This window comes from Microtus pennsylvanicus, chromosome 7 (genome assembly GCF_037038515.1).
Source record: "Microtus pennsylvanicus isolate mMicPen1 chromosome 7, mMicPen1.hap1, whole genome shotgun sequence".
NCBI lineage: Eukaryota > Metazoa > Chordata > Mammalia > Rodentia > Cricetidae > Microtus > Microtus pennsylvanicus.
The window spans coordinates 51,411,355-51,434,236 of record NC_134585.1 but is presented as its reverse complement, the minus strand read 5'-3'; the positions used below and the strand labels follow the sequence as shown (position 1 = coordinate 51,434,236).

Sequence of the window (22,882 nt, the reverse complement as noted above, 5' to 3'; positions counted from 1 at the left end):
CGCAGGATCCCTTGGGCTGGAGAGGCTCCCTGCTGTGAAGGGTAATGATTTTCCCTTTCCAGGCCCGACTTGAGCAGACCTGACTTTGTATATGTCGCCTTGCTACTGCCCTCCACAGCCATGGCCCTCCTTGGGTGGAGACTGTAGATTCAGTACACTAAGAAGTGAACCAGACACTCCTAAATCCATCCCCTTGTTTACCAGCCCATTCTACACACCTCTGCTTCCCACAGCGACTCTCTGAGGGTGAAACCAGGGTCATTTCTAAGGCCCCAGAAGTCAAGTGGCTCACTGGTCCTCCAGGAGAAGCTTCCTTCTGAGGCAGGCCCCACACCCAATGGGCAGTCATTCTCACAGAGAATGATTTAATCAAATCAGCCCCATCTTCATCTGAGAACACAGTAGGCTGTCCTTTTCTTCTTGAGAGTTTCCTGGGTTTAGCACAGAAATCCCAGGAATCTTTCCATCCTTGGCAAACAAGGACCGTTGCTCACTCTCATTCCCATGGTTGACAAAGTATGGCGTATACGAGAATCTGGGTTTCTGAGATGGACCAAGTGGGAGGTTTCTGAACTTTACCTCTCTTAGGGGTTGTGTTTTCAAAGTCCCAGTCACCCTGGAAGAACCATCAGCACAAAGAGCTGACTTACGAGCCAGACTTCATCCCTCATCTCTACAGGGCTAGTTTTAGCCCCTCCCATTCCAATTATTTCCTCTCCTTGTAGAAGACAAGTTAAAGTCATTTGGAGTACAAAGAAGCTTCGCCAACTGAAATTGGAGATGGTATCACCACTGGGTGGAAAATCTGAAATAACATCAGCCAAGTGTAGAAAGAGATATATACGAGAATGATAACATCAGCTTTGATGGTAATGCAAAAACTTGGGAATAATTCAAACATCTGTCCAGAGAGGAGAGGGAAAGTAAAGTATGGTAGCAAATACTTGTGACTGGAATAAGCAGATAAGCTGAGATATGTCAACATTGGAACAAGGAGGATATTCTCTCTCTCTCTCTCTCTCTCTCTCTCTCTCTCTCTCTCTGTGTGTGTGTGTGTGTGTGTGAGAGAGAGAGAGAGAGAGAGAGAGAGAGAGAGAGAGAGAGAGAGAGAGAGAGGAGAGAGAGAGAATGGAGAGAGGCTGCTATCACTGACTTCCTGCAGGACTTGGAGCTTCATTTTGATAAGGAGGATGTCTCGTGCAGAGGATGCCAGGGTGCATACTGATATCTGTCGGTAATAAAACTGGTCAAGCAGCGTGGTAGCCTCTTGCCAGCCGAGAGAACATCTTTCTCTGCAGACCTCAGGATGCACAGAGAAATCCCAGCACTGGGTGCTGCCTCTGCATTAAAGTCCTGCACTGCAACCCAGAACCAGAGCTTTCTTAGTGCAGCCCCTGCATTGCTCTGCAGAAGGCGCAGAGCTGGGCACTGCATTCCCATCCATCATCCCCCCTCCCACTGCCAACAGGGAGCAAGGACTCCATTAGAGACGCAGGATGGGATTGGGAAACCTCTGCCAGCAAGCTCGCTCATTTTTGTTTGGCAGTTCTAGCTTGCTGACAAATGCTTAGTTTTACGAAGGGCCCCACACTCACCTGGTCCTAGTTTGGCCACAGCATAAAGGAGGTCATAGTTGAGGACCGGCGTGGCATCGCTGATGGGCTTCCAGCCCACAGGAGGAGACGAAGGGGGCGAGATGAGGAACTGTTTGGCAGGCTGTGGGGGTGCCAAATGCAGTTTGTCTCCGTCTGTCTCGGGGGTCTGGACCTTTTGAACAGAGGAGAACGAGACGTGATTTTCCGTGCCTTCCGCTGGGCAGGGCTTCACCGATGACCCGACATCAGTGGCAGTCCTGCCTAGCTGCACTCCATGAACTCATTTTCTGAGCTGGTATGAGTTGCCATCCTTTGCTAAGCACCAGGGTCTCCTTGAGGGCTCCCAAAACGTTTTGCTGAGCCCTGCCCTAGCAGTATGCTGTGAGCGCTCGGGAGGGTGTACATGATGTCCTTCCTCGGGGACCATCTTCCTCCCCCAGTTTCTGGTTTTGTTTTTTGGTTTTTGGTTTTTTTTTTGTGTGTGTGTCTGTTACATACTGCTGCAACTCTACTGAACTCCCAACCCAGATGTTCTTAACCTGTGCCCTGCACCCCCTTTTGGGAGTTGAATGACACGTTCACAGGGGTCACTTAAGATCACCAGAAAACACAGATATCTACATTATAATTTATATTAATAGCAAAATCACAGTTAGAAAGTAGCAAAGAAAACAATTTTATGATCAGTAGTCACCAGAACCCTAGGAACTGTATTAAAGGGTCACAGCATTAGGAAGGTTGAAAACCACAGCCCTAACCCTTCCCATTGCCCTAAGTATAACTATACATCCCTTAAATAAAGACTACCCTGTAGTCTCCTACTATCCCCTGATGGTGGTCAGGCTGTGTCTACATCTGTGGGCTCACCCATTCTATAAGAATGGAGCCATTGAGCAGATGAGCTTTTGTGTCCATGTGTCCAGCTTTCTATTGCATTTTAAAGTCTCATTATTTGGTGACAGATTATCAATCTTCCTTTTTAAAATTTTTTCCATCCCCCCCCTCTGTTTTTTGAGACAGGTTTTCTCGATGTAGCTTTGGAGCCTGTCCTGTAACCCTCTCTGTAGACCAAGATGACCTCAAACTCACAGAGATCCGCCTGTCTCTGCCTCCTGAGTCCTGGGATTAAAGGTGTGTACCACCAATGCCTGGTCTCAATATTTCTTTTTATGCTGAATAATAATCCTTTGTACAAACATACCACAGTCTCTTTATCCCTTTATTTGTTGAATAACCTTAGGTTGCTCTCACTTTTGACTTACTGTAAACAGGGCTGCTGTGAATATTGCTGCCTACATATTTGTTTGAATTCCCTATTTTTAGTACCTAGAGGAGTATTGTGGAGTCACATGGTAGCTCAATATTATCTTTTAATGAACCTAATCTATCCATCCTATACTGCATATACACATATATACATATACATACATGCACACAGTCTTTTGGTTTTGAGATAGGATCTCCCTATATAGCTCAAGCTGGCCTTGAATGCAAAGCCTCCCTGCCTCAGGCTCTAGCATGCTGGGATTACAGGCATACACCATCACTACTGATCCTGATGCAGTTTTTAATAAATGATGATTGATATTTGTCCTAGCTACATGGATTTGTGAGAGAGGTAGGGTTTTAGCAGGAGTCTGAGCTGATGCCTGGGATCTTTCCACTGGGCCATATTTGTGCAGTCCAGAGTTGGCCACACTCACAGATCATTTGCAAGGTCACTGTTCCTAGTGATGGATGAGGCCTTGATAGAGATAACAGATACTGACTGTCCAGGGCTGAGAACCTCATGAACATCCCCAAGAACTACCCATCCCTCTTTAGAACAGTGAGCGTTTGCTTTTGCAAAGCATAAAATTAATTTTCATAGATTTATAACTCTTTGTTATGAGTCTGAATCATTAGATAGTTTTAGCAGACTATAAAACCTATCATTTAAATTTTAATCATAACCCTTTTTAGAAAGGTTAGGAGTCCCTGTGGTGAGATCACTTCTATTGCAGCTCCTAGCTGGTACTGTGCCTTTTTACCTGAACACTGGTACCACTGCAGTCTTCCATGTCATCATCATGGAAGCTGTATGAGTTGGTAATGTCATTAGCCCATCTTACAGATGGGAACCCTGAGTCCCAGCGAGCATCTGTGACTTGTCTTAGCTAAAGCTCAGCTTGGTTGTTCTTAGAGCCCCTGTCCTCAGACACAGATTCTCTCTATCTGTGACTCAAAATCTGTGTCTATTTCTTTTCTTGTTTTAAAAACTTGACTGTTTGAGAATTTCATACATGTATAAATGTATTTTGATCATGTAAGCTGCCACCCCTCTCCCCTCCCAACCTCACGTCCTTTATGTTTTCATGTTCCCTGAGTCTAATTTGTGCTGCCCATGGGCATGGGACCATCCACCGGAACATGGTCCACCTACCAGAGGTCACACCCACAAAGAAACTGCCTCTTCCTCCCCTAGCATCCATCAACTGTCTAAAACCTCTCAGCTGGAGGTGGGGATCTCCCACTTCATGGTCCCCCCCCCCCGCCAAGCTGGAATGTTGATTGGTTTATCTTGTTCAGGTCTTACATAACCACTGAATTTCTATGTTAGTGAACTAATTATAACAGCAAACCAATTCACGCATGTGCAATGCCTGTGGCCAGAAGAAGGACTGAATCCCCTGTAACTGGGGTTTCAGACAATGCTAGGAATCGGATCCTAGTTCTCTGGAAGAGCAGCCAGTATTCTTAATTGTTGAACTATCTCTTCAGGTCCCAATTTACATTTTAATTTATGATTTTTAAATTAACAATGCTTAAAAAATTTTATTTTATGAACATGAATGTTTTGCCCACATGTATGTATATGCACTACATGTGTTTCTCATTCTGTAAGGGTCGGAAGACAGCACCCGATGTTTGTGGACCACCATGTGGGAGCTGAGAAGCAAATCTGTTTCTTCTGTAAGGCAACAAGTGATCTATACCACTGGGCCAAAAAAAAAAAAAAAAAAAGCGGGGCAAAAAGTTACCTGTGCGAAGTAGAGTTTTAGTTTCTTCCCTCGGAACTGGGTCTCATGAAGCTCTATCCGAGCACGGGCTGCAGATTTGGGGTGACTGAAATTTATTCGGACGCGTCGGAAACTCTTAAACAGCTGGAACGTGACACACTCATCATAGGTCCGGAATAGTCCCTCAAATTTTTCCTGATAAAAAAACAAACATAGAAAGAAATCTATTGGTCGTGGGTCTTGGATCATGTCTAGTGACAAGAGCATGTCACTTTGGTGGGCTGTTGAGAAGAGAAAGTTAAAACAGAAGGCACAGTGGCCCTACAGCCGTTTCCTTAGTGTGGGTAGCTGTGAGAAAGAGAAGCGGTGTTCTCCATATACCCATTCCATCTTGTAGCCAACTTTGTTGTGGCATGGAAAAACAAAATAACAAACCAACTAACCTTTATTTCATTAAACCACTAAGGTTTGGCTTTTTATCCCTGCAGCATAGCCAAGATGCCGTAATACAAAGCAGCACTTTGAAAAGTTTGATTCAATACACAATTTTAATTCAGCTGAAAAGAAACCACTAGCATGTTCATTTGGTGCAAGGCTTGGTCTCTTCTTAGGTGTTAGAAAGGTACAGAGATGGGGGTCATTTTGTTCCGATGTAAAAATTTAACATGAAGGGTCAACACAGACAAAGATCACCCAGAAGAGAGGTGGTGCAGGATTCCCCTCTGTATGCTGTCAATGCCATTGGTTAATAAAGAAGCTGCTTTGGGTCTGTTGCAGTGCAGAACAGGGCAAGGCGGGAATTCCAAGCAGATAGAGGAGGAGAGAGTAGGTGGAGTCAGTGAGACACCATGTAGCTACTGCAGGAGACAGATGTGCTAGAATCTTGCCGGCGATACACAGATTAATAAAAATGGATTAATTTAAGATATAAGAGCCAGCTAGAAAGATACTTAAGCTATTGGTGAAGCAGTATTGCAATTAATATAGTTTCTGTGGTCTGAGCGGCCAGGTAACAAATGAGTGGCCTTTGCCTACAGAGAAGGGTCAAAAAATAAAAAGAAAAAATAAAGAACTAAACATTTGTGTATAAATTTAACACCATCTTTGAAGTTTTTCCTAGCCTTAAAAAGGAACTTGCCACTAGAAAACCAGTGTAAATTGAGCACTGTACATTCCTAAGAGAGAAACAGGTCTTAAGAGAGTCATTTCTATAATTAAAAACATCCCGATTTTAAAATCCCAACCGTCAACAGTATTTTGTCATAACAAGGAGAAGAAGAACTGTCTGAGCAGCAGATTCTGTGGGATTCATAGAACATTGTGAGTGTGCTGGAGATAGTCCGGCAGGCTGCGCACAGGGGGCAGCCAGAATTTGATGCTCAGTGTCTTCCTCCATCCCTCCCCACCTCAGTTTCTGAAGCACAGTCTCTCGGTGAACCTGGACTCATTACTTCAGCTCAGCTGGCTGGGCAATGAGCTCCAGCATCCACTTATCCTTGTCCCACCCCAAGCACAGGGGTCATAGTCGCATGTCACCATCCCTGACTTTTAATTGGGTGCTCAGGAATCCACAGCAGGTTCCTTATTTACTGAGCCTTCTCTTCAGCCTGAGGCTCATAGAATTTTAACCTGATGGATTATGAAGTTACCCTTTCCCTCCTCAGTGACATCATTTTACAATTTGATGTTCCCAGCTCACTCAGTAGGTTAAGACCAGTGGAAGTCCTTGGGACCCTGGCTACAGAGCTACTGTGAATACATGAATAATCCCCAAACAAGACTGACAGAAGAACGGTGTTAGCGTCAGCCAGGGAATGACCCTGTGGCTGAAGCTGTGACCACATGGAAGAGAATCAAGATATGAAATGGGGTTTGGAGACCATGAGCCCTGTGGCTTTTTAGACCAGACTTCTGCTGCCAGGGAAGGACTTCCCGTCTCTCTGTCATCTATAAGATTTCATCTCAGCCTGTTGTGTTTTTTTTTCTTCCCCTGACAATAGCAAACCAATCATCTTTCCTTGCCATAGGCAGACCAGTGTTTTCCCCACCTCATCTTTCAAGTCTTGGGATAGGCCAGCCCCAAAGACTGGGCCACTCCAAAAGGCTCATGAAGGGATTCTTTTTCCCAGTCCTGTGTCTTTCTAGATAGGAATTCTGATAATTAGCATACACACACGTGCATGCACACGCACACGCACACACACACACACACACACACACACACACACACACACACACACTGCACAGTATGATTGCTCTGAGATGACCAAAACACAGTGTTTTGATTACTTATTAGTTATGTGAATCCTCAGGAATGAGAGGGGTTAAATTTTAAAAATGCATTTTACATCTAGCATGTGCTTTAGAGCAAAATTCTTGAGTCCAGTCTCTGGGTCACTTATCTTCCCAGTAGGGAGGTTTCACCTCCCCATCTCCTCTCCAGGGCCTAAGCCGAGCGGCTCAGACTGACTAAAACAGAGGGCAGGTTTAGTCCACCCTTGAGTGTCCTTTTCTTCTTCTCCTCCTCTTCTCCTTCTTCTTCCTCTTCCTCTCTCTCTTCCTCTTTTCCTTTTATTCTTTTTAAATACCATGCTTCTTATTTTTAGTACCATGTTAACCAGTTCAAGCTGCCAACCCCAAATACTAAGAGCTGAACAAGAGCTCCAGGGAAATGGTCCTCTGTTTTGTTCATGTTGAAAAGCCTTGGCCAACCAGTGGCACTAGCTTTGTCCTTCCTATCGATCTTCAACAGACTCTTCCATGCCACTGTTGCCTGGGCTTGGCTTCTTCTAACATAAATGTCCTAGGTCATTTCTGTAACTGTGACAAAATATCCTGACAAAAATCCAGGAAAATAAGAAAGTAAATGGTCGATTTGCCTTATAACTCCAAGCTACAGTTTGTCATTTGGGGGAAGGTCATAGCAGGAACCAAGTAGCTAGTCACAGGCACCCATTCTTAAAAGCAGAAGAAACAATGTACCCAAGCTACTTGCTTGTGTTTAAAGCTAGTTTTCACTCTTCCATAGTTCAGGACCCAGTCTAGGGAATGGGGCCACAAAGGAGCTCTTGATGCCCTTACTTGGAAGCCCAGCTCAGTGCTCAGAACCAGGTTCTTTCTTGGGCCATATGAGGCTTCACATCTAGGGTGATATTACTACACATCTGCCAGGTGCTTGGAAGGCCCTTTCTACAAGTTTTCATGAACTTGCAGTGGGGGTGAGTGACATCTAGCCAAGCAAGAATGGGGGGCATTTCCATTAGTGGCAATAAACAGTATATAAGACAATTTGGCTAGAGAAAGACATAACATATTGAGCCCATCAATGTATCCATAGATAAAACAATTACATAGAAAGACCAGCTGCTTCATGGGTCTTCCCCCTCCATCACAGCAAATCTACGACCATGTTGATGTTCAGTGCCCATCAAGCCCAGCACATAGTCAAGTGTGGTTCTCCACCTGCAAGCTTTCCCTGCCCCTCACATTTGGCTGCGAGGTCTCCCTGTAGCTTCTGGTCTGTGCTGTTCTATGTTGCCTCTCTCCGATGTTTAGTCTTAGGACATTGCACTCTCAGAAATTACTAAAGAGTCTAAAGAATTTTCATACTGTAGATTTCCTCTCTTAATATTTATTGTACCAGAAATAAAATAGAAGTTTGAAAATATCTACTTGCAAATGCATTTCAAGCAAAGGTAATAAGTTTATTATGTTAACATTAGCTCATTACGGGAAATTTCTGTTTTCATAAAAATGACAAGATATGGCCACAAGATTGTCATTGCTTTCTGTGTTGCAAACATCTCACCTCTACCCTTCCCTCTACTTCCGGTACACTAGCTGGTGTGGCTCGAGAGTATGAAGAAGCAAGGGGAAATGTGGATTATGGGATCAGCCTCTCAGGAATGTAGCTTTTCCTCGTGACATGTCAACACCTGACAAGTGGTCGCTTCCAAAGGTCACTGCAGCTCAGAAGCTGAAGCTACAACCAAACAGCGCTTTAACTATATTAAGGCTCATTGACCTAATTTTGTAAATTCAGTAGAGTTTATTTTTAATCCCCACGTGGTTTTATAATAGTGGACACTGTAATTTGTAAAATAGCTTCCCTAAATTACATGACTTTATAAAATGATCACTGCAATCACACTATTTTAAAATGACAAATATATTGATTACCAAAAATTCTAGTGGCTAAAATTTTCCCACATTAATTTTGGCTTTAAAGCTTGTGGTTTATCATTGGCAACACATACACCACAGCTATTAAAAAATTTGTGTGTGTGTGTATGCGTGTGCAGGTGCTAGTAGAGGCCAGAAGAGGGCACTAGATCACCTGGAGCTGGTGTTACAGTTGGTGAACTACCTGAAATGGGCACTAGGAACCAAACTGGAGTCCTCTGCAAAAGCTGCACAAGTTCTGAACTATCCTCCAGCCCTAGGAGATTTTTCCTTTTTAAAAGTTAGCATCCAAAGTAATGGGCTTCATTAAAACATTTGCATAAATGTTGTACTGTGTTCTTCTCTCTTCCTGTGGTGCCGTCACTCCACCCCATCCTCCTTTCCCCCTGGTGTCTCCCTCTACACCAAATGCTCCCCTCTTCCACTCACACAGTACGTGCCGTTTCGTTACATGGGGAGCATTGGATTGTGGCTTTTCTATCTTTTGAATGATTGGTTTTGGTAAATGTAGCCTGTGTACTTAGCTCTTTACTTGAGGAATCTTAATGTAAGTTTTTTTCTTTAATTTTGTATAAGAATTTCATACATCTATAGCATCTTGATCAAATTCCCTTCCTATTCCCTCCCTTCCAATGTATCCCTCATTTCTCCCTACTTGTCCCTCCTGACTTCATGTGCCCATTTAAAAAGATTTCCTTATATTTATGTGTATTTATATTATGAGTATTCATGCTTATGAGCATAATATGTGATTCATGTGCCTGTTATCCCTGGAAGCTAGAAGAGGGTGTAAGGTCCCCAGGAACTGGAATTACAAACAGTTGTGAGGTACCGTGCAGGTGCTGAGAACTGAACTTGGTTCTTTTGCAAGAGCAGCCAGGACTCTTAACCGCTGAGCCATTTCTTCAGCCCCTCATGGGCTCATTTAGGAGGGAATGTGCTGAGTTCACTTAGTAATTAGTGCTACTTAGTGCTGCCTGCATGTTGTGATGTGGGGGCACCTGCTCTAGCATGGGCAGTCTCTCAGGGACTGAATCCCTGAAGAAAATGCACTCTTCCTCCTCCATCATCCTCTGTCAACAGCTCCTAGGCTAGGAGTCGGACTTAATGACCCCTCTCCCATCCATGCTGAAGTTTTGGCTGAGAACCTCCCACCGAATCATTACAGACTGCAAGTTTTCTTTAAGTTTCTTACTTCATATCTGCAGCCACTTTGTGTCTCATATTTACAAGGTATTCAAACATATCTGCTAAACACATGATGGGGTAAAATAAGAACAGATAAAGGGGGAGGGGAGAAGCAGGAATTAGAGCCCAGAGGATGTGTTTGGCGAAGCTGAATTTTCTCAGAGTTAGGACCTCTGTGCAGTTGGCTCAGATAGTGCCTGTCATCTTTGTGAACACATACAAGGTAAAGAAACTCTCAGGCATTTTATAGTTCACAAAGGTACAAGGCAAAGATGGGTCTGATCCCTCTAGCTAGGATGCTTGCATGAGACTGACCTAGACCCGTTAATGAGGGTGACAGTTGTGTAGCTTGATCTGTTTTATGGGGCCTCCGAAATTGGGACCAGGACCTGTCCCTGATGCATACAGTTGTCCCTCCTCAGTTTTACACAGCACACTGTTGATTTAGAAAATAGTGTTTATGTTATTTTGTTCAGAAACACATCATACCCTGCTCTGCCGTGTGTGGTAACAAGGATGCCATGTGAGGCTGTGCCTGTAGGTTGCTTTATTCAGAACGTCTCCATTTCCTTTATTCCGCTGAGCTGTCACACGTTTAAAACCAGAAACAAATAAACAAACAGAAAAACCAGAAACAAAACCAAGGATCCCAACAGATTTCCCCAAATAGCCCAAGTTAAAATAATTTACAGGAATGATAGTGGTCTTTTGAGCAAAGATGAGTTCAAATATTCACAATGTGGACGTTCCCTCATGAATCAAAATAATATAAAGCTTGGTATTAAAGTAAGAAATTTTAAATGAATCAGAACAAAAAACAACTGCCACAACTCTTGGGAAAATATGAAACTCTGTGACCCCATCATGGGGACTTCTGAAGAATAGAGGACCGTGTAATGAAGGGGTTCTAAGGAAGAAGCTTCACTTCTTTCCAGAAGTATGGCGTGTGGTGTGGAGTCGCTCATAGGGGCCTAGAGTCCACGTTTTCAGTTTAGCTAAATGAAGTTCCAGTGCCCATGACTGTGGAGTACCGGGAAACCTACATGCTCTTCCCTACTCCCAGATGCTCCACTCCAGTCACTAAGACGTGGGTCCTCCCCATGAAGCAATTCCCCAACTATCTGGACACCCTTGGGTGCTCTACAATTTACAATATCATCTACCTGGAGACAGTGTCAGGTAAGGGACTAGGCTCTGTAAGACCATGCCCAGTTTGAATGCAAATCACAAGAAAAGGTATGTGCTTCTGACCCAATACTTCCAAACAGTCAGTTTCCAGAAGCTTCTATTTATCCTCCATCAAACTTACACTTATCCATTCATTATAAAGGATCCAACTTAGCAACAGTCACCTGGTGAAGAACACAGGAGCAAATGCATGAAAAGACACACACAGCATCCAAGCTTCTAGGCATAGCACACTCCCAGGTCTTCCACAAAGAGCATCCTGAACTGACCTTTTAGGTTCATATGGAGGCCTCCTCACATAGACATAGCTCACTACTTCATTGACTGTTGGTGATAAACTCTACTTTATTATGACTACTCCTCTGGGAATGTGCCCACCTTCTAAGCACAGGCTGCCTCGACAGCTCTCACCTGAGACTAACAAGGGTCCTTATCTTTCTCTTTATCACCCCAAAAGACACATCCCTCCTGGCTACTTCAAGGAACCTAGCCTCTTGTCCTAGGAACCAGGAATGAAGATATGTAAACATCTTTCCATGATCACTGTATTGGTCTTTTAGCTGATCTTGATCATTTCCCCAGGAGGTGTAATCACTAGAATAAGAGCAGAGAACCTTGAGTCTCCCAGCATGAAGCTAGTCCAGCCGGTCTTACTACTGATGCATCCATTAATCACATAGTTTCATCCAACAAAACACAGTCGATGGCTGAGGATATCCCCTCCCTCTTAGATCTGGTTTGCTTGGAACCCAGCCATCTGCTCAGCAGTGTCAAGAGTCAGATAACTGAATGAAGACAGAAATCTGCAGATGACATCTGGGCTTAGGACCCTTGTTAGCTCAGACTCCACAGGTTACTCTCTGGGTAAGATTCTCCCTTCACAATCAGAGTTGTTCTGGAGGTGCACACTGGCCCCATCCCATCTGGTCAGGGTGTGTGGCACTTGGTTGTACCAAGTGAACATCTATTTGGGAGTGTCTTTGGGTTTTTAGATCTCCCTGAGTGGACTGGTTAGTTTTTATCAACTTGATGCAAACTGGAGTCGTTTGGGAAGAAGGAACCTTATTAGGACTGGGTTGTAGGTAGGTCTGTGAGGCATTTTCTTGATTAAGGATCCATAGGAGAGGACCCACCCTACTGTGGGCAGTGCTACTCCTGTGTAGGTGATCCTGGGAGCAAGCCAGTAAGCCGCTTTCCTCCATGGTCCCTGCTTCAGTCCTGCCTCCATGTTTCTGTCTTGAGTGCCCACCTTGACTTTCTTTGGTGATGGACTGTGCCCCAGCACAAATAAGCCAAGCAAAACCTTTCCTTTCCAAGTTGCTATTGGTCATGGTCCTTATCACAGCAATAGGAAGCTAACTAGAACATCCATGGCATCTCTTACCCAACCAGAGGCATGCCTGAGCATAGGGGTAGCAGGGAGGTCATTTTCCATAGAATGAGGAGGAGGGTAGGCCAGACAAACCCTCTGAGAACCAATGTGAGTGCAGACCTCTGGGAACTGGCACCTGGGCCTGTGTTCACACTCACATGTTAATGAAGGAATTAGCCCAGAGTTCTCTTTCAGCTGCCACATTCTGGTTACAGTATTGATAGTTGCCTTCCCTCGGGGCATTTCTTGGGGGCCAGTGACAGCTTTGCCCTTCACTGGGGCATCTAGTCCTCTCCTCTGATCTTTCTTGTCCATGATCATCTGAGGTTAGCATCAATCAAATCAGATGGAGGCTCTCCCTGTGTTGTAATTGATGGAGTTGAATTTTACAGTTGAGTATCAATTTATCTATAAGTATAGATAACAAGAGGCACTATACAAATGTGTTATGAGTACAGTATATACAACTACACAACCTAGTTCAAATCCTTGTCCTAATCTACCTGGGCACACTGGTGTCTCCATTCTTTTTTGTATAAAATGGGAAGAATGACAATATCCATCTCTCATGGGTGTCCTGAGTATGAAATAGATCAATATAATTAAGACATCTGAGGTGTTGAGCACAGTGTAAGTGTGTGAGCTGTTCTTATTCATCTCGTATTAGAAGGGAGACAATGTTTTATTTCTTTGTCTCCGTTTGGCCTATTACTTGTATCTGTATAAATCTATGTCTAGATTCAGTTATATTTTGCCTATGTCTCTGTCTATATCTATCCTTGCTTCTGTTTATGTTCAGATAAGACAATAATTAACTGTAAAAATACACTAACGTGATTTTATTGGTGGTTGTGTATTTAAAATGTAGGGCCGCTCTTAACCACAGACATTCATTTCTTATCTAAAAAGCTTTACAAGGGCCAACAAAGTGCTTGCTGGGTAAAGACCCAAGCTCAATCCAGACCCATGTCATAAAACACCAGTCATGGCGGTGCGAACTTGTTACACCACAGTGGAGATGGCAGAGACAGGAGGAGCCTTGGGGCTCGCTTGCCAGCAAGACTATATTACCAGGTAAGTTCTGGGCCAGTACAAATCCTGTCTCAGACAGTATGCTGGATGATGCCTCAGGGATGACATAAAAGGTGACACCCTGTATTTCATTGTTTCCTGGGTAGATACTGAGAGATAAGTACATTAAATTTAACAGCCCTCAAGCCGCATGTTTTGCTGGGACTATAAACAGCTACTCACCCGTCTCTACAAATATCCCCATCCTCCCACTTGTTCAAACCAGAAGCTAAAGTTCCGCCTTTCCTGTGTCCCTCACTCTATATTTAGCAGTCAGCAGCCCCTAATCTCTGGATTGCCCCTTCTTCAACAATCATCCGCTGCTGCCTTCATCTTGCGGCCGATTTCTGAGTTCACGCAGCCACCACCCCTGGGACTGTTCTAGGCATGCTTTTCTTTTGGACACTTTAAAAGCAAGCTGGAAAGATCGCAGCTAGAGAGGACCTTCAGAAAGAAATTCCAATCATGTCCCTTCCTTTATAAAATCCCCTGGAGAGCCCTCATAGTTTTCAGAATGAAGCTTGGCTGAGCATTCAAGGCCGTTCACAAGATGTGGACTATCACACAGCCCACTAATATCACACCCCGCCCCATCTCATCCTGTTCGCTATATTCTAGTCAAACTCTGCTTAAAGGTTCCAGAGGAAGGCTGTTCTCTCTTTCGGCCTTCTTTAGACCCTCTTCACTCTTCTGCAGCCACACCACCCTGTTTCAGGAAACTCGGAATTGTCTAACCCCAGCTTAGCCCGAGAAGCCTTTCCCCAGTCCCACTCCAGTGTGAACTTCCTCCCACTGGGTTTTTTTGCTAGAGTTTAATGAATGGGGGCAAAGCCTCCCCCATTATCTTGGACTTCGAGAGCAGGAACGGTGTCGTTGTCCATCCGAGTTTTGCTCTTTCCTTAGTATCGACTGCAAGCCACACAGGATGTGTAGACTCCCCAGAGAGCTCACCGGGGAGCGAAATGGCAGAGTTAATGTTGGAAGACCCGCACGCCACATTCTGGGGTATTCGTTCTTTTCATTAGGCAAATCAATCCACATGAACCAAGCAAATGGATTAAGATTCTCCCATACAAAGATGTAAAAAGGAAGGATGATTGAATCTGACGTATTCTTAACTGCATTCCCTTCCTCTCGCCATGCTTAATTTCCACTTCCTCAGAGCCTTTCAAAACCCCAGAAAGTCTTGTCAGACTTTCATTATGTGTTAAGACAATATTAAGAAATTGTAAGGGAATGGATGGTATATAAAATACGTGTTTAATCTGATGCATGCAAATGAGATTGTAACTCCAGGCAGGAGAACAACATGATCGAAAGACATATATTCTTATTAACCTGATCATCTCTTTAAAAATGATGTTTTCGAACTGATTTTTCCATGAAACTGGCAGATACGAGCATTTTAAAAATGACTCGGTCATTAAATCTAAAAATAAAGTACAGGTTTTATGCTTCCCACTGTTCTGATAGCCCTTTCCTGCTCTTCATCTCCAGGGGTTCTAAGCCTCACTCCCCCCTCTCCCCCGGCAGTGCCTTGTTACACAACTGCACCATTATTGAGCAGGTATAGAATTGAAGGAGATAGAAACTGAACGGGAGCTGAGCATCTGCTGCCAACCAGCGGCTGCTTGAGTCTTACATCACTTTCCTGGCAGAATGCTTCTGGGAACGCACTTCGTTTGCTTCCTAAACTACAGGTCAGGGGCCTGCTGATGCTCCCAGTCTCATTTGGGGACACACATCTCTCAGGAACGCCACACTGGGACGCAGTTAGAAGGTGGGAAGTGAGGGGCTGGACTGGTGGTTCAGTGGCTAAGAGAGCTTAGCCTGCTGTTCTTGCAGAGGACCTGGGTTCTGTTCCCAGAAACCACATTGGGCTACTCATGACCACCTGCAACTTTAGGTCTGGGGGATCTGCAGGCACCTTCATGAATGAACACACACACACACACACACACACACACACACACACACACACACACAAATGGAATTCCATAAAGGAGGTCTTCCAGATCCTCAAAGTGGAGGTGAGGCCTGCTTTCCTGCTGGTCTGTCAATAATTGATGAGCAAATGTTTAGGAAGTGCCACGTTAAATTAAAAGGTTAAAATCTAAGTAAGTTTCATATCACGTCCTTCTGAAGACAGGCAGTTTGAAGTTTAATCCATTCATTTTCCTACCTGGCATACGATCAAAGTGAGGTTGCAAAGGCAGTGTAGAATCCTTTTCGTTATTTCTTCCCATGAAATCGAAATGGCATTTGTGTTCTTTAAAGAGGCAGAGACGAGAGCAGCTTTTATGACTCAACCATTAAATCTAAAAGTGCAGTTTCTCTGCTTCTTGTGTTTTCCCATCAGCCATTTCCCCCCTCCCATCCCCTACTTTCTATTTCTCTTAGGCTCTCTGTCACTCTTCCTGATTGAACGACATAAAACTGGAGGGGCTTGAATGATAAAACTGTATGCATATTTCTCATGTTCAACTTTCTTGATCTTCAGAATTAAAATGAGTGCCTCAGTTCCCCTTCCCCCAAATTCAAGATACAAGATACTTAAATGAAAGCCTTTCCGAACAGAAACCTAACAGTCAACACCAACGAAGGCTGGACCAGATTTACAAAATCCAAGCTATGGTCACAGCTAACATTGAGCATAATTTTAGACTCCCATTTTCTACAAACTGAACTTTCACTTAGGAAATATACAAGACAGAGTATATATGCAGCTCAGGCTTCAGTATGGTTCTGTCCGCTCCATTTCTTCTATAGATACTCATTTTTTTTCTTACAATAACTCTCTGAGACAGTTAAAGAAACAAGGAGAAATGGGTAGGGGTAAAATAAATATTCTGTCTAAGGGGGACAGCCTTAGCCTCAGGCTGGAAATCCATCACAGAGAATCTGGCTCCTAGCCTTCTTGTCTGAACGTCTAGGCTCACCTATGGCAGAGGGAAATGGGAACTAATACAGATGTCACTTCTGCATCTCATCCAAAAAGATAGACACAGCCTCGGTCTTCAGACAGTTTGGCTGGTGTACTTCTCTCACAAAAACCTCTGGTGTAATCCTGGGAGAAATGACAGGAAATCCGAAAAAAGCTGCATCTGTTAAAATGAAGAGAGTTGTTGAGTTGGTGTGCTGCAGGTAAATACCCAGGAGGGATATAGCCGGCTCCCAGGGCAGATGGAATTTTTGTTTCTTGAGAATCCCTAGATGGCTTTCCATAGGATTTGGACTAGTTTATACTAGTTTGTTTACACTCCTACCGGTAGCATTTAAGGGCCCTAAACACATCATTAAATGACAAAATTCACATAAATATATAAACACTGTAAAATGGGAGAGTTTTACGTGGGCAGTGCAGCTTAGAAGCCACGGAACACCGTAATGTAAAGGTGAAGCTGCATTTCTTCCTCAGTGAGCGTGGGATACACATACGTGGTCCATGGCTTTCCCATACACTTGGTCTAGGTCTCAGACCCTTGCCAGCTGAGTAAGACGGTTTGACTACGAATTCCAAAGAGAATTATCTCTCTTTGTGTGGCGTAAATGAAAGTGTGGAGTAGGGCAGGGAAGCTGGAGAAAGTGGTAACTCATAGTTAGTGACCACTGTAATTAGAATTATTCTGTAACACATTGTTCGAGCCAGGGCACTGAAGCTGGGGGTTGCTATTCATCATGCTGTGACCTCAGCAATGTCTTGGCAAAAATGGCTCTTTGGTCCCCAACTGAATGATCCTCCGAGCCAGCGATCCCTGAACTTTGTCCTTTGGGTTCCTGGAGCGACCTAGCTGTACAGATGTGCAAGTCTCTTCTGCCAAGCTTAGCATGCTCCAGCCTCTCTCTACCAAAGGTGCTTATTGCAAGGCTACCGGGTGATAGACTGAAGATCTTAGGCGAGCCAACACAGAGGATACTGGTTATATTTTCAGCTATAGACTCTGGCGGTTTAGCACGTCTCTTGGCTACTTCCCAAGAACACAGAGGCTTTGGGTATTTTCACTTTTCAGAAACAGCAGGGACTACTAACACTCACTGGACCTCCCTGAGGACAAGCCCTGTTCACCAGCTTCACACAGCGGGGCTGGGGAGAGCTCAGTGCTTGGAATGCAAGCATGAGTTCCTGTGCTCAACCCTTAGAACCTCCCTAAAGAGTCAGGTATTTAGGGTCCTCTTGTAATTCCAGTGCTAGGGAGGTAGAGATTGGGGCTTGGTGACCAGCCAGTCAATCCTAATTGATGAGCCCCAGGTTCTAGGAAAAGACCTTATTTCAAAAACAAAATGGGTGGTGATTGATGGCAGGCATCCCTCGCCGCCCTCCCACCCCGCTCATGTGTACCTGCACATACTGCACAAAATATTTTTAAGGAAATCACTGTTTTAATTACAAAAAAGGCATATATTCTTACAGTCCCGGCTGTGGACAAGAGGTAGCACCAGCAGCACCAGCACCAGTAGTGCCAGCATCAGCACCAGCACTGACACCAGCAGCACCAGCACCACCAACAGTACTGACCCCAGCACCACCAGCACCAATAGCACCGACACCAGCATCAGCATCACTAGCTGCACCACCAGCAGCAGCACCAGCACCACCAATACCAGCAGCATCAACAGCACCAATACCAGCACCAGCAGCACCGACACCAGCACCACCAACAGTACTGACACCAGCACCACCAGCACCAACAGCACCGACACCAGCATCAGCAGCACGAGCTGCACCACCAGCAGCACCAGCACCAGCACCAGCAGCACCAGTACTGGCAGCACTAACACCAGCACCAACACCACCAGCACCAGCACCAGCAACGATACCAGCAGCACCAGCACTGGCAGCACTAACACCAGCACCACCAGCACCGACACCACCAGCACCGACACCAGCACCACCAGCACCAGCAGCACGGACACCAGCACCAGCAGCACCGACACCAGCACCAGCACCAACACCAGCAGCACCGACACCACCAGCACCAGCAGCACCGACACCACCAGCACCGACACCAGCATCCTCTCTATACCTTCAAATGCTGTCGGGTGAGCATCATCTCAGGTCCCAAGTCCTTGCATTTACTAATTAGCTCAGCACTTTCGTTCCCACAGATCCACAGATAATTGGTATTCTATAAGTCTAAGGGTGAACAACCCCAGAATGGGGACCATTTGACACTTGTAAGAGTTAACACACATACTAATGAGTTCATTTACAGCTATGCTGCGGGTACTTCTGAGGGCGGTCCTTGGGTGTCCGTGCTCTCCATCTCGGCAGTAGTGAGTACCTTTGGGGTTGTGCTTAGTTACTCCAGTGGATATCTCCATTCTGGAAACCATCACTTCTACTTTACTGTCACTCTAATGGGCCGCCCATCGGATAGGTGGGACACTGTGTTAGAAAATCTCATGTCCAACACATTAAATGTCATAAGATCTTGTCTGAGCTGATGAGCCATGCCCAGCCTGCCTTTAGGTAAACCTGGGGCAATTATGTTTGTTCTGTGTTATTCCAGGGTGGCTCATCTGAGGCTAGGCAGACAGTCCTAAGAACAACACACCCCTCTCCACCTGGGCTCCGTGACATGAAAATAAACATCGGGTTTCCAAACCTCACTCGGCTTTTCTTGTTCCCACCAATTAAGTCACCCTTCAGCCTTGCTCGGACCTCGTCTGCTGAGACAGGTTACAGCAATGACCCATTCCAAACCCTTACCTGAAAGTTGTATGGTATAAAGCACAGACCAGAGCGGCTACAAGGCCAAGGGCAGAATTGACACTAGACCTCATACATAGATGCATACATAGAACAAAATTCAATCACCACAGTCATGTTGAAAATCAAGGGCCCTGAATCCGGGAGTTGGCTCAGTGGTTGAGAGCATGTACTATTCTTACGGAGGACCCATGTTTAGTCTCAAGTACCCAGGGATTTATGAATGCTAGGCCAACAGTCCCGCCTTCCTATCAAATGTCCTCACTGGTGGGGATCTGGATTTTCTATTTCAGAAGCACGATTCCATTCACTGCACAGGGTGCGCCTGTCACTTGTCTCATTGAAGAGTCATGTCTGTCTCAGTCCAGAGTACCCAATTCCTTTCTATTTCTGTTGAAGACATCAGCCTTGGTCTCATTAGCACCAAAAATCTGTCCTTCCAGCTTCCAACTCATCTGAGTCTTTCTATTAAATGTCCCTTTTAGGCTCCTTCCCACAAATCCCCCTGGTTCACACATGGGCCCCTTGTGGGACAGTCTTCCATGGTTCACAGTACCTCACCTGTCTCCTTATCCCCTTCTTCCTTGGACAATACTTTCTGCTCTGTGGGGGAGGGCAGACGTTTTTGAATCATAGCCACTCCCTTGAGCCTTTGAACTGCCAAATATGGATGAATTTCACCATCACATAAGAATAGTTGGCAAGAGAACCTGGTTTCCTAAATGCTTTAGTTTGGGGCCAGTGGAATGACTCAGTGTATAAGACCATTGCAATATAAGCCAGTCAAACCCAGTTCAAACCCCAGAACCCCAATAAAAGTAGATGAAAAGAACTCCACAGGGCTTGCCTCTGACCTCCGTGTGTGCTGTGACATTTGCTTACCTGCCACATACATCACACACACAAACAAAAGGATAACAGGTAAGAAGAACCCCTCTGCCTTATGACAGAACCTGTGTATGCAAAGGTGCCAATCTGTAGAATGGTGCTCTGGGTGGTGGCACCCGGGAACTTGCACGGGTGAGGCAAGCCAAGCACACGAACAGTGGCTCCCATTCTCTCCTCAGAACCTGACGTTTTCTAGACAACTGTCTTATACCATGCCCTCTTCCATGAACCAATAGAAGCATGACTGTCACCGGATTTTGTCCATGGAGATCACAGATATCCCATCTTCTGGAGTTCAGAAGTAGAAATACAGTTTATGTAGGAATATGTGGGTTTTTTTCCCCTCCATTCCCATTTCCTGGAAAGCATGTTAGCAAACCACAGTTAATTCCGATTTTCTGCATTGTTACATACTGAAACATTGGAGAACAATGCAGAGTCACGACATGTGGCCCACTAAATCTAAAATAATGCACATATATGACTTTTCTTTAAAAAAGTGTGTGTGCTTGTGTGTGTATGTGGGGGGGGGGCATGTGCGCATGCTCCATTTCAGAGAGACTTCATTAGTGACAAATCAAATTGTGGTGGTTTGGATAAGAATGATCTCCACGGGGAAGTGGTGGCACACACCTTTGATCCCAGCACTTGGGAGGCAGAGACAGAAAGATCTCTTTGAGTTCAAGGTCAGCCTGGTCTACAGAGTGAGTTCCAGAACAGCCAGGATTGTTACAGGGAGAAACTCTGTCTCAGAAAACGAAAACAAAATGGGCCCCACAGGCTCACATATTTGAGTGCTTTGTTATCAGGGAACAGCACTATTTGAAAAGAATGGGGGGTGTAGCCTTGTTGGAGGAAGAGTGTCACTGGAAGTGGATTCGGAGGTTTCAAAAGCCTGGTTCTCTCTCCTTCTTTGCCTGACAGTCAGGAGGTAGATCTGAGCGACTGCTCCTGTGCCATGCTCCCACTATGATGAGAATGGACTGAGCCTCTGAAACTGTAAGCAAGCCCCCAAATTAAGTGCTTTCTTTCGTAAGAGTTGCCCTGGTCATAGTGTCTCTTCACAGCAATAAAACAGCAACTAAGACACAAATACTTTCTAAGTTTGCTATTTCAAGCCGGAAGTACACCAGGGACTTTTTGTGGAGATTACATGGGGTTGAAATGCATGAAATTGCATTTCACAAAGGTCAGAAACCATTGAATATTGGCATTCATTTTGTAGTTCAAGCTGCAAAAAAAAAAAAAAAGTAAAAATCACAGGGCACTAGAAAACAAAACCGACAAACCAAGGAATTTTTTTTTTAGCAATGTACTTTAAAGAGATAAAAATTAAACAGCTTTTGAAAGAACATTGCATACAAAACCCATTTCTTCTTTAATACCCAGGCTTGCTAATACCCAATTTTGATAATAATTGGGCCCCTTTCTCTGTAACAGAGGTGTTCAGCTGGTTACTGGAGCCTTGTCAAGCATTAGGGTGCACATAGCAATTCAGTAACATAGGCGTTGGGTTGCTAGGATGTAACTGGATGGAACCAAAGACAGCTAGGAGAGAGAAGAGGAAGCAGAAAAGCGCCCTGGTTATACAGGCTTTTATTGCATTTTCTCAAGGAATGGCAACCATGGCTGGGTTCCTAGTTATTTGGGGGGTGGGGTGACGGGGGCGGCTGCTGTTCCAAATGTTGGCTGTGGGCAGCTTATGCTCATACTGTTTTCTCAACAGCCCTCTGGTCTCAGGCTGCCATTTTGGACAGGGAGGCAATGAGGCCAGTAGACCTTTAAACATTTGTGTTTTTCTTTTCATAAAGATAAGAATATTGGATTCTCCATTTTTCTGATGGTTCATCCACAGAAACAGGTTTTTGATGTTTTATTCTTTGAGAGTTTCATATATGTATACAATGAAATATGGTTATATCTAGTCTCCTCCTTTCCCCCTTCTCACCATATTACCCCCAACATTCCCTCCTCCCAACTTCATGTTGGTTTCTTCTTTGACCGTCTACTAAGTACAGTTAGTGATGCACCTACATGCATAGATGTGGGGCAGTCAACCAAGGCATGGGAAACTGCCAGGCCACCACGTCCCCAAAGAAGAATGGTCTTTCTCTCCCTCAGAAGGTACCAACTACTGATAGCTCCTCTATAAGGGGTGGGGCCTAGAAAGCACCTCTCTCATCTATGTGGAAATTTTGACTAGCTTCATCTTATTTGGGCACCCATCCTTCATGCGTGCAACAGCTGTGCTGTGTGTAGAGGGTGCCACTTCACAGCGGTCATGGTTTGAGCCCTTCCTGCCACTCTTGGAGATGGCATCTTAGCATCAGGGTGCTAGGCAGGACTTCAGGGTTCATGCACTGCTCACATGGAAGATGTCTATCTGCTGTGTTGACTCTTGCACTGAAGTTCTCAACCCTCCTAGGCCTGTAGGCAAAGGATGGCTGTCACTTTTCAGATAAGGAAGTGTTAAAGAGCCACGTGCTAACTCCTCTGCTGGGGTCAATCTTTATCTTAAGCTTTAGATAATTTACTCTGCAACTTACTTGTTCACGAGGAAAAAGCTCATGAAGCACTTCATAAATGCTTGACTGTGCATGCAGGAGGAGATGCCACGGGTGATCATCAATACTCAGGACCATTGCAGGATTCTAGAGTCCCAAAGAGGCAGGGATCAACACCCAGTTAG

At 44.9% G+C, this 22,882-nt stretch overlaps 1 protein-coding gene across 3 annotated transcripts in view; it reads right to left on the bottom strand.

Annotated features, from left to right (window-relative positions):
• Positions 1 to 22,882, bottom strand: part of Rcan2 (regulator of calcineurin 2) — a 240,170-nt gene that overhangs the window by 19,437 nt on the left and 197,851 nt on the right. For all 3 annotated transcript variants that reach the window (XM_075980680.1, XM_075980679.1, XM_075980681.1), the window contains 2 exons: positions 4,616 to 4,789; positions 1,596 to 1,767 (listed from right to left, as the gene is read on the bottom strand). In XM_075980680.1, the coding sequence (XP_075836795.1) occupies positions 1,596 to 1,767; positions 4,616 to 4,789 (346 nt within the window). The remainder of the gene's footprint in view (positions 1 to 1,595; positions 1,768 to 4,615; positions 4,790 to 22,882) is intronic.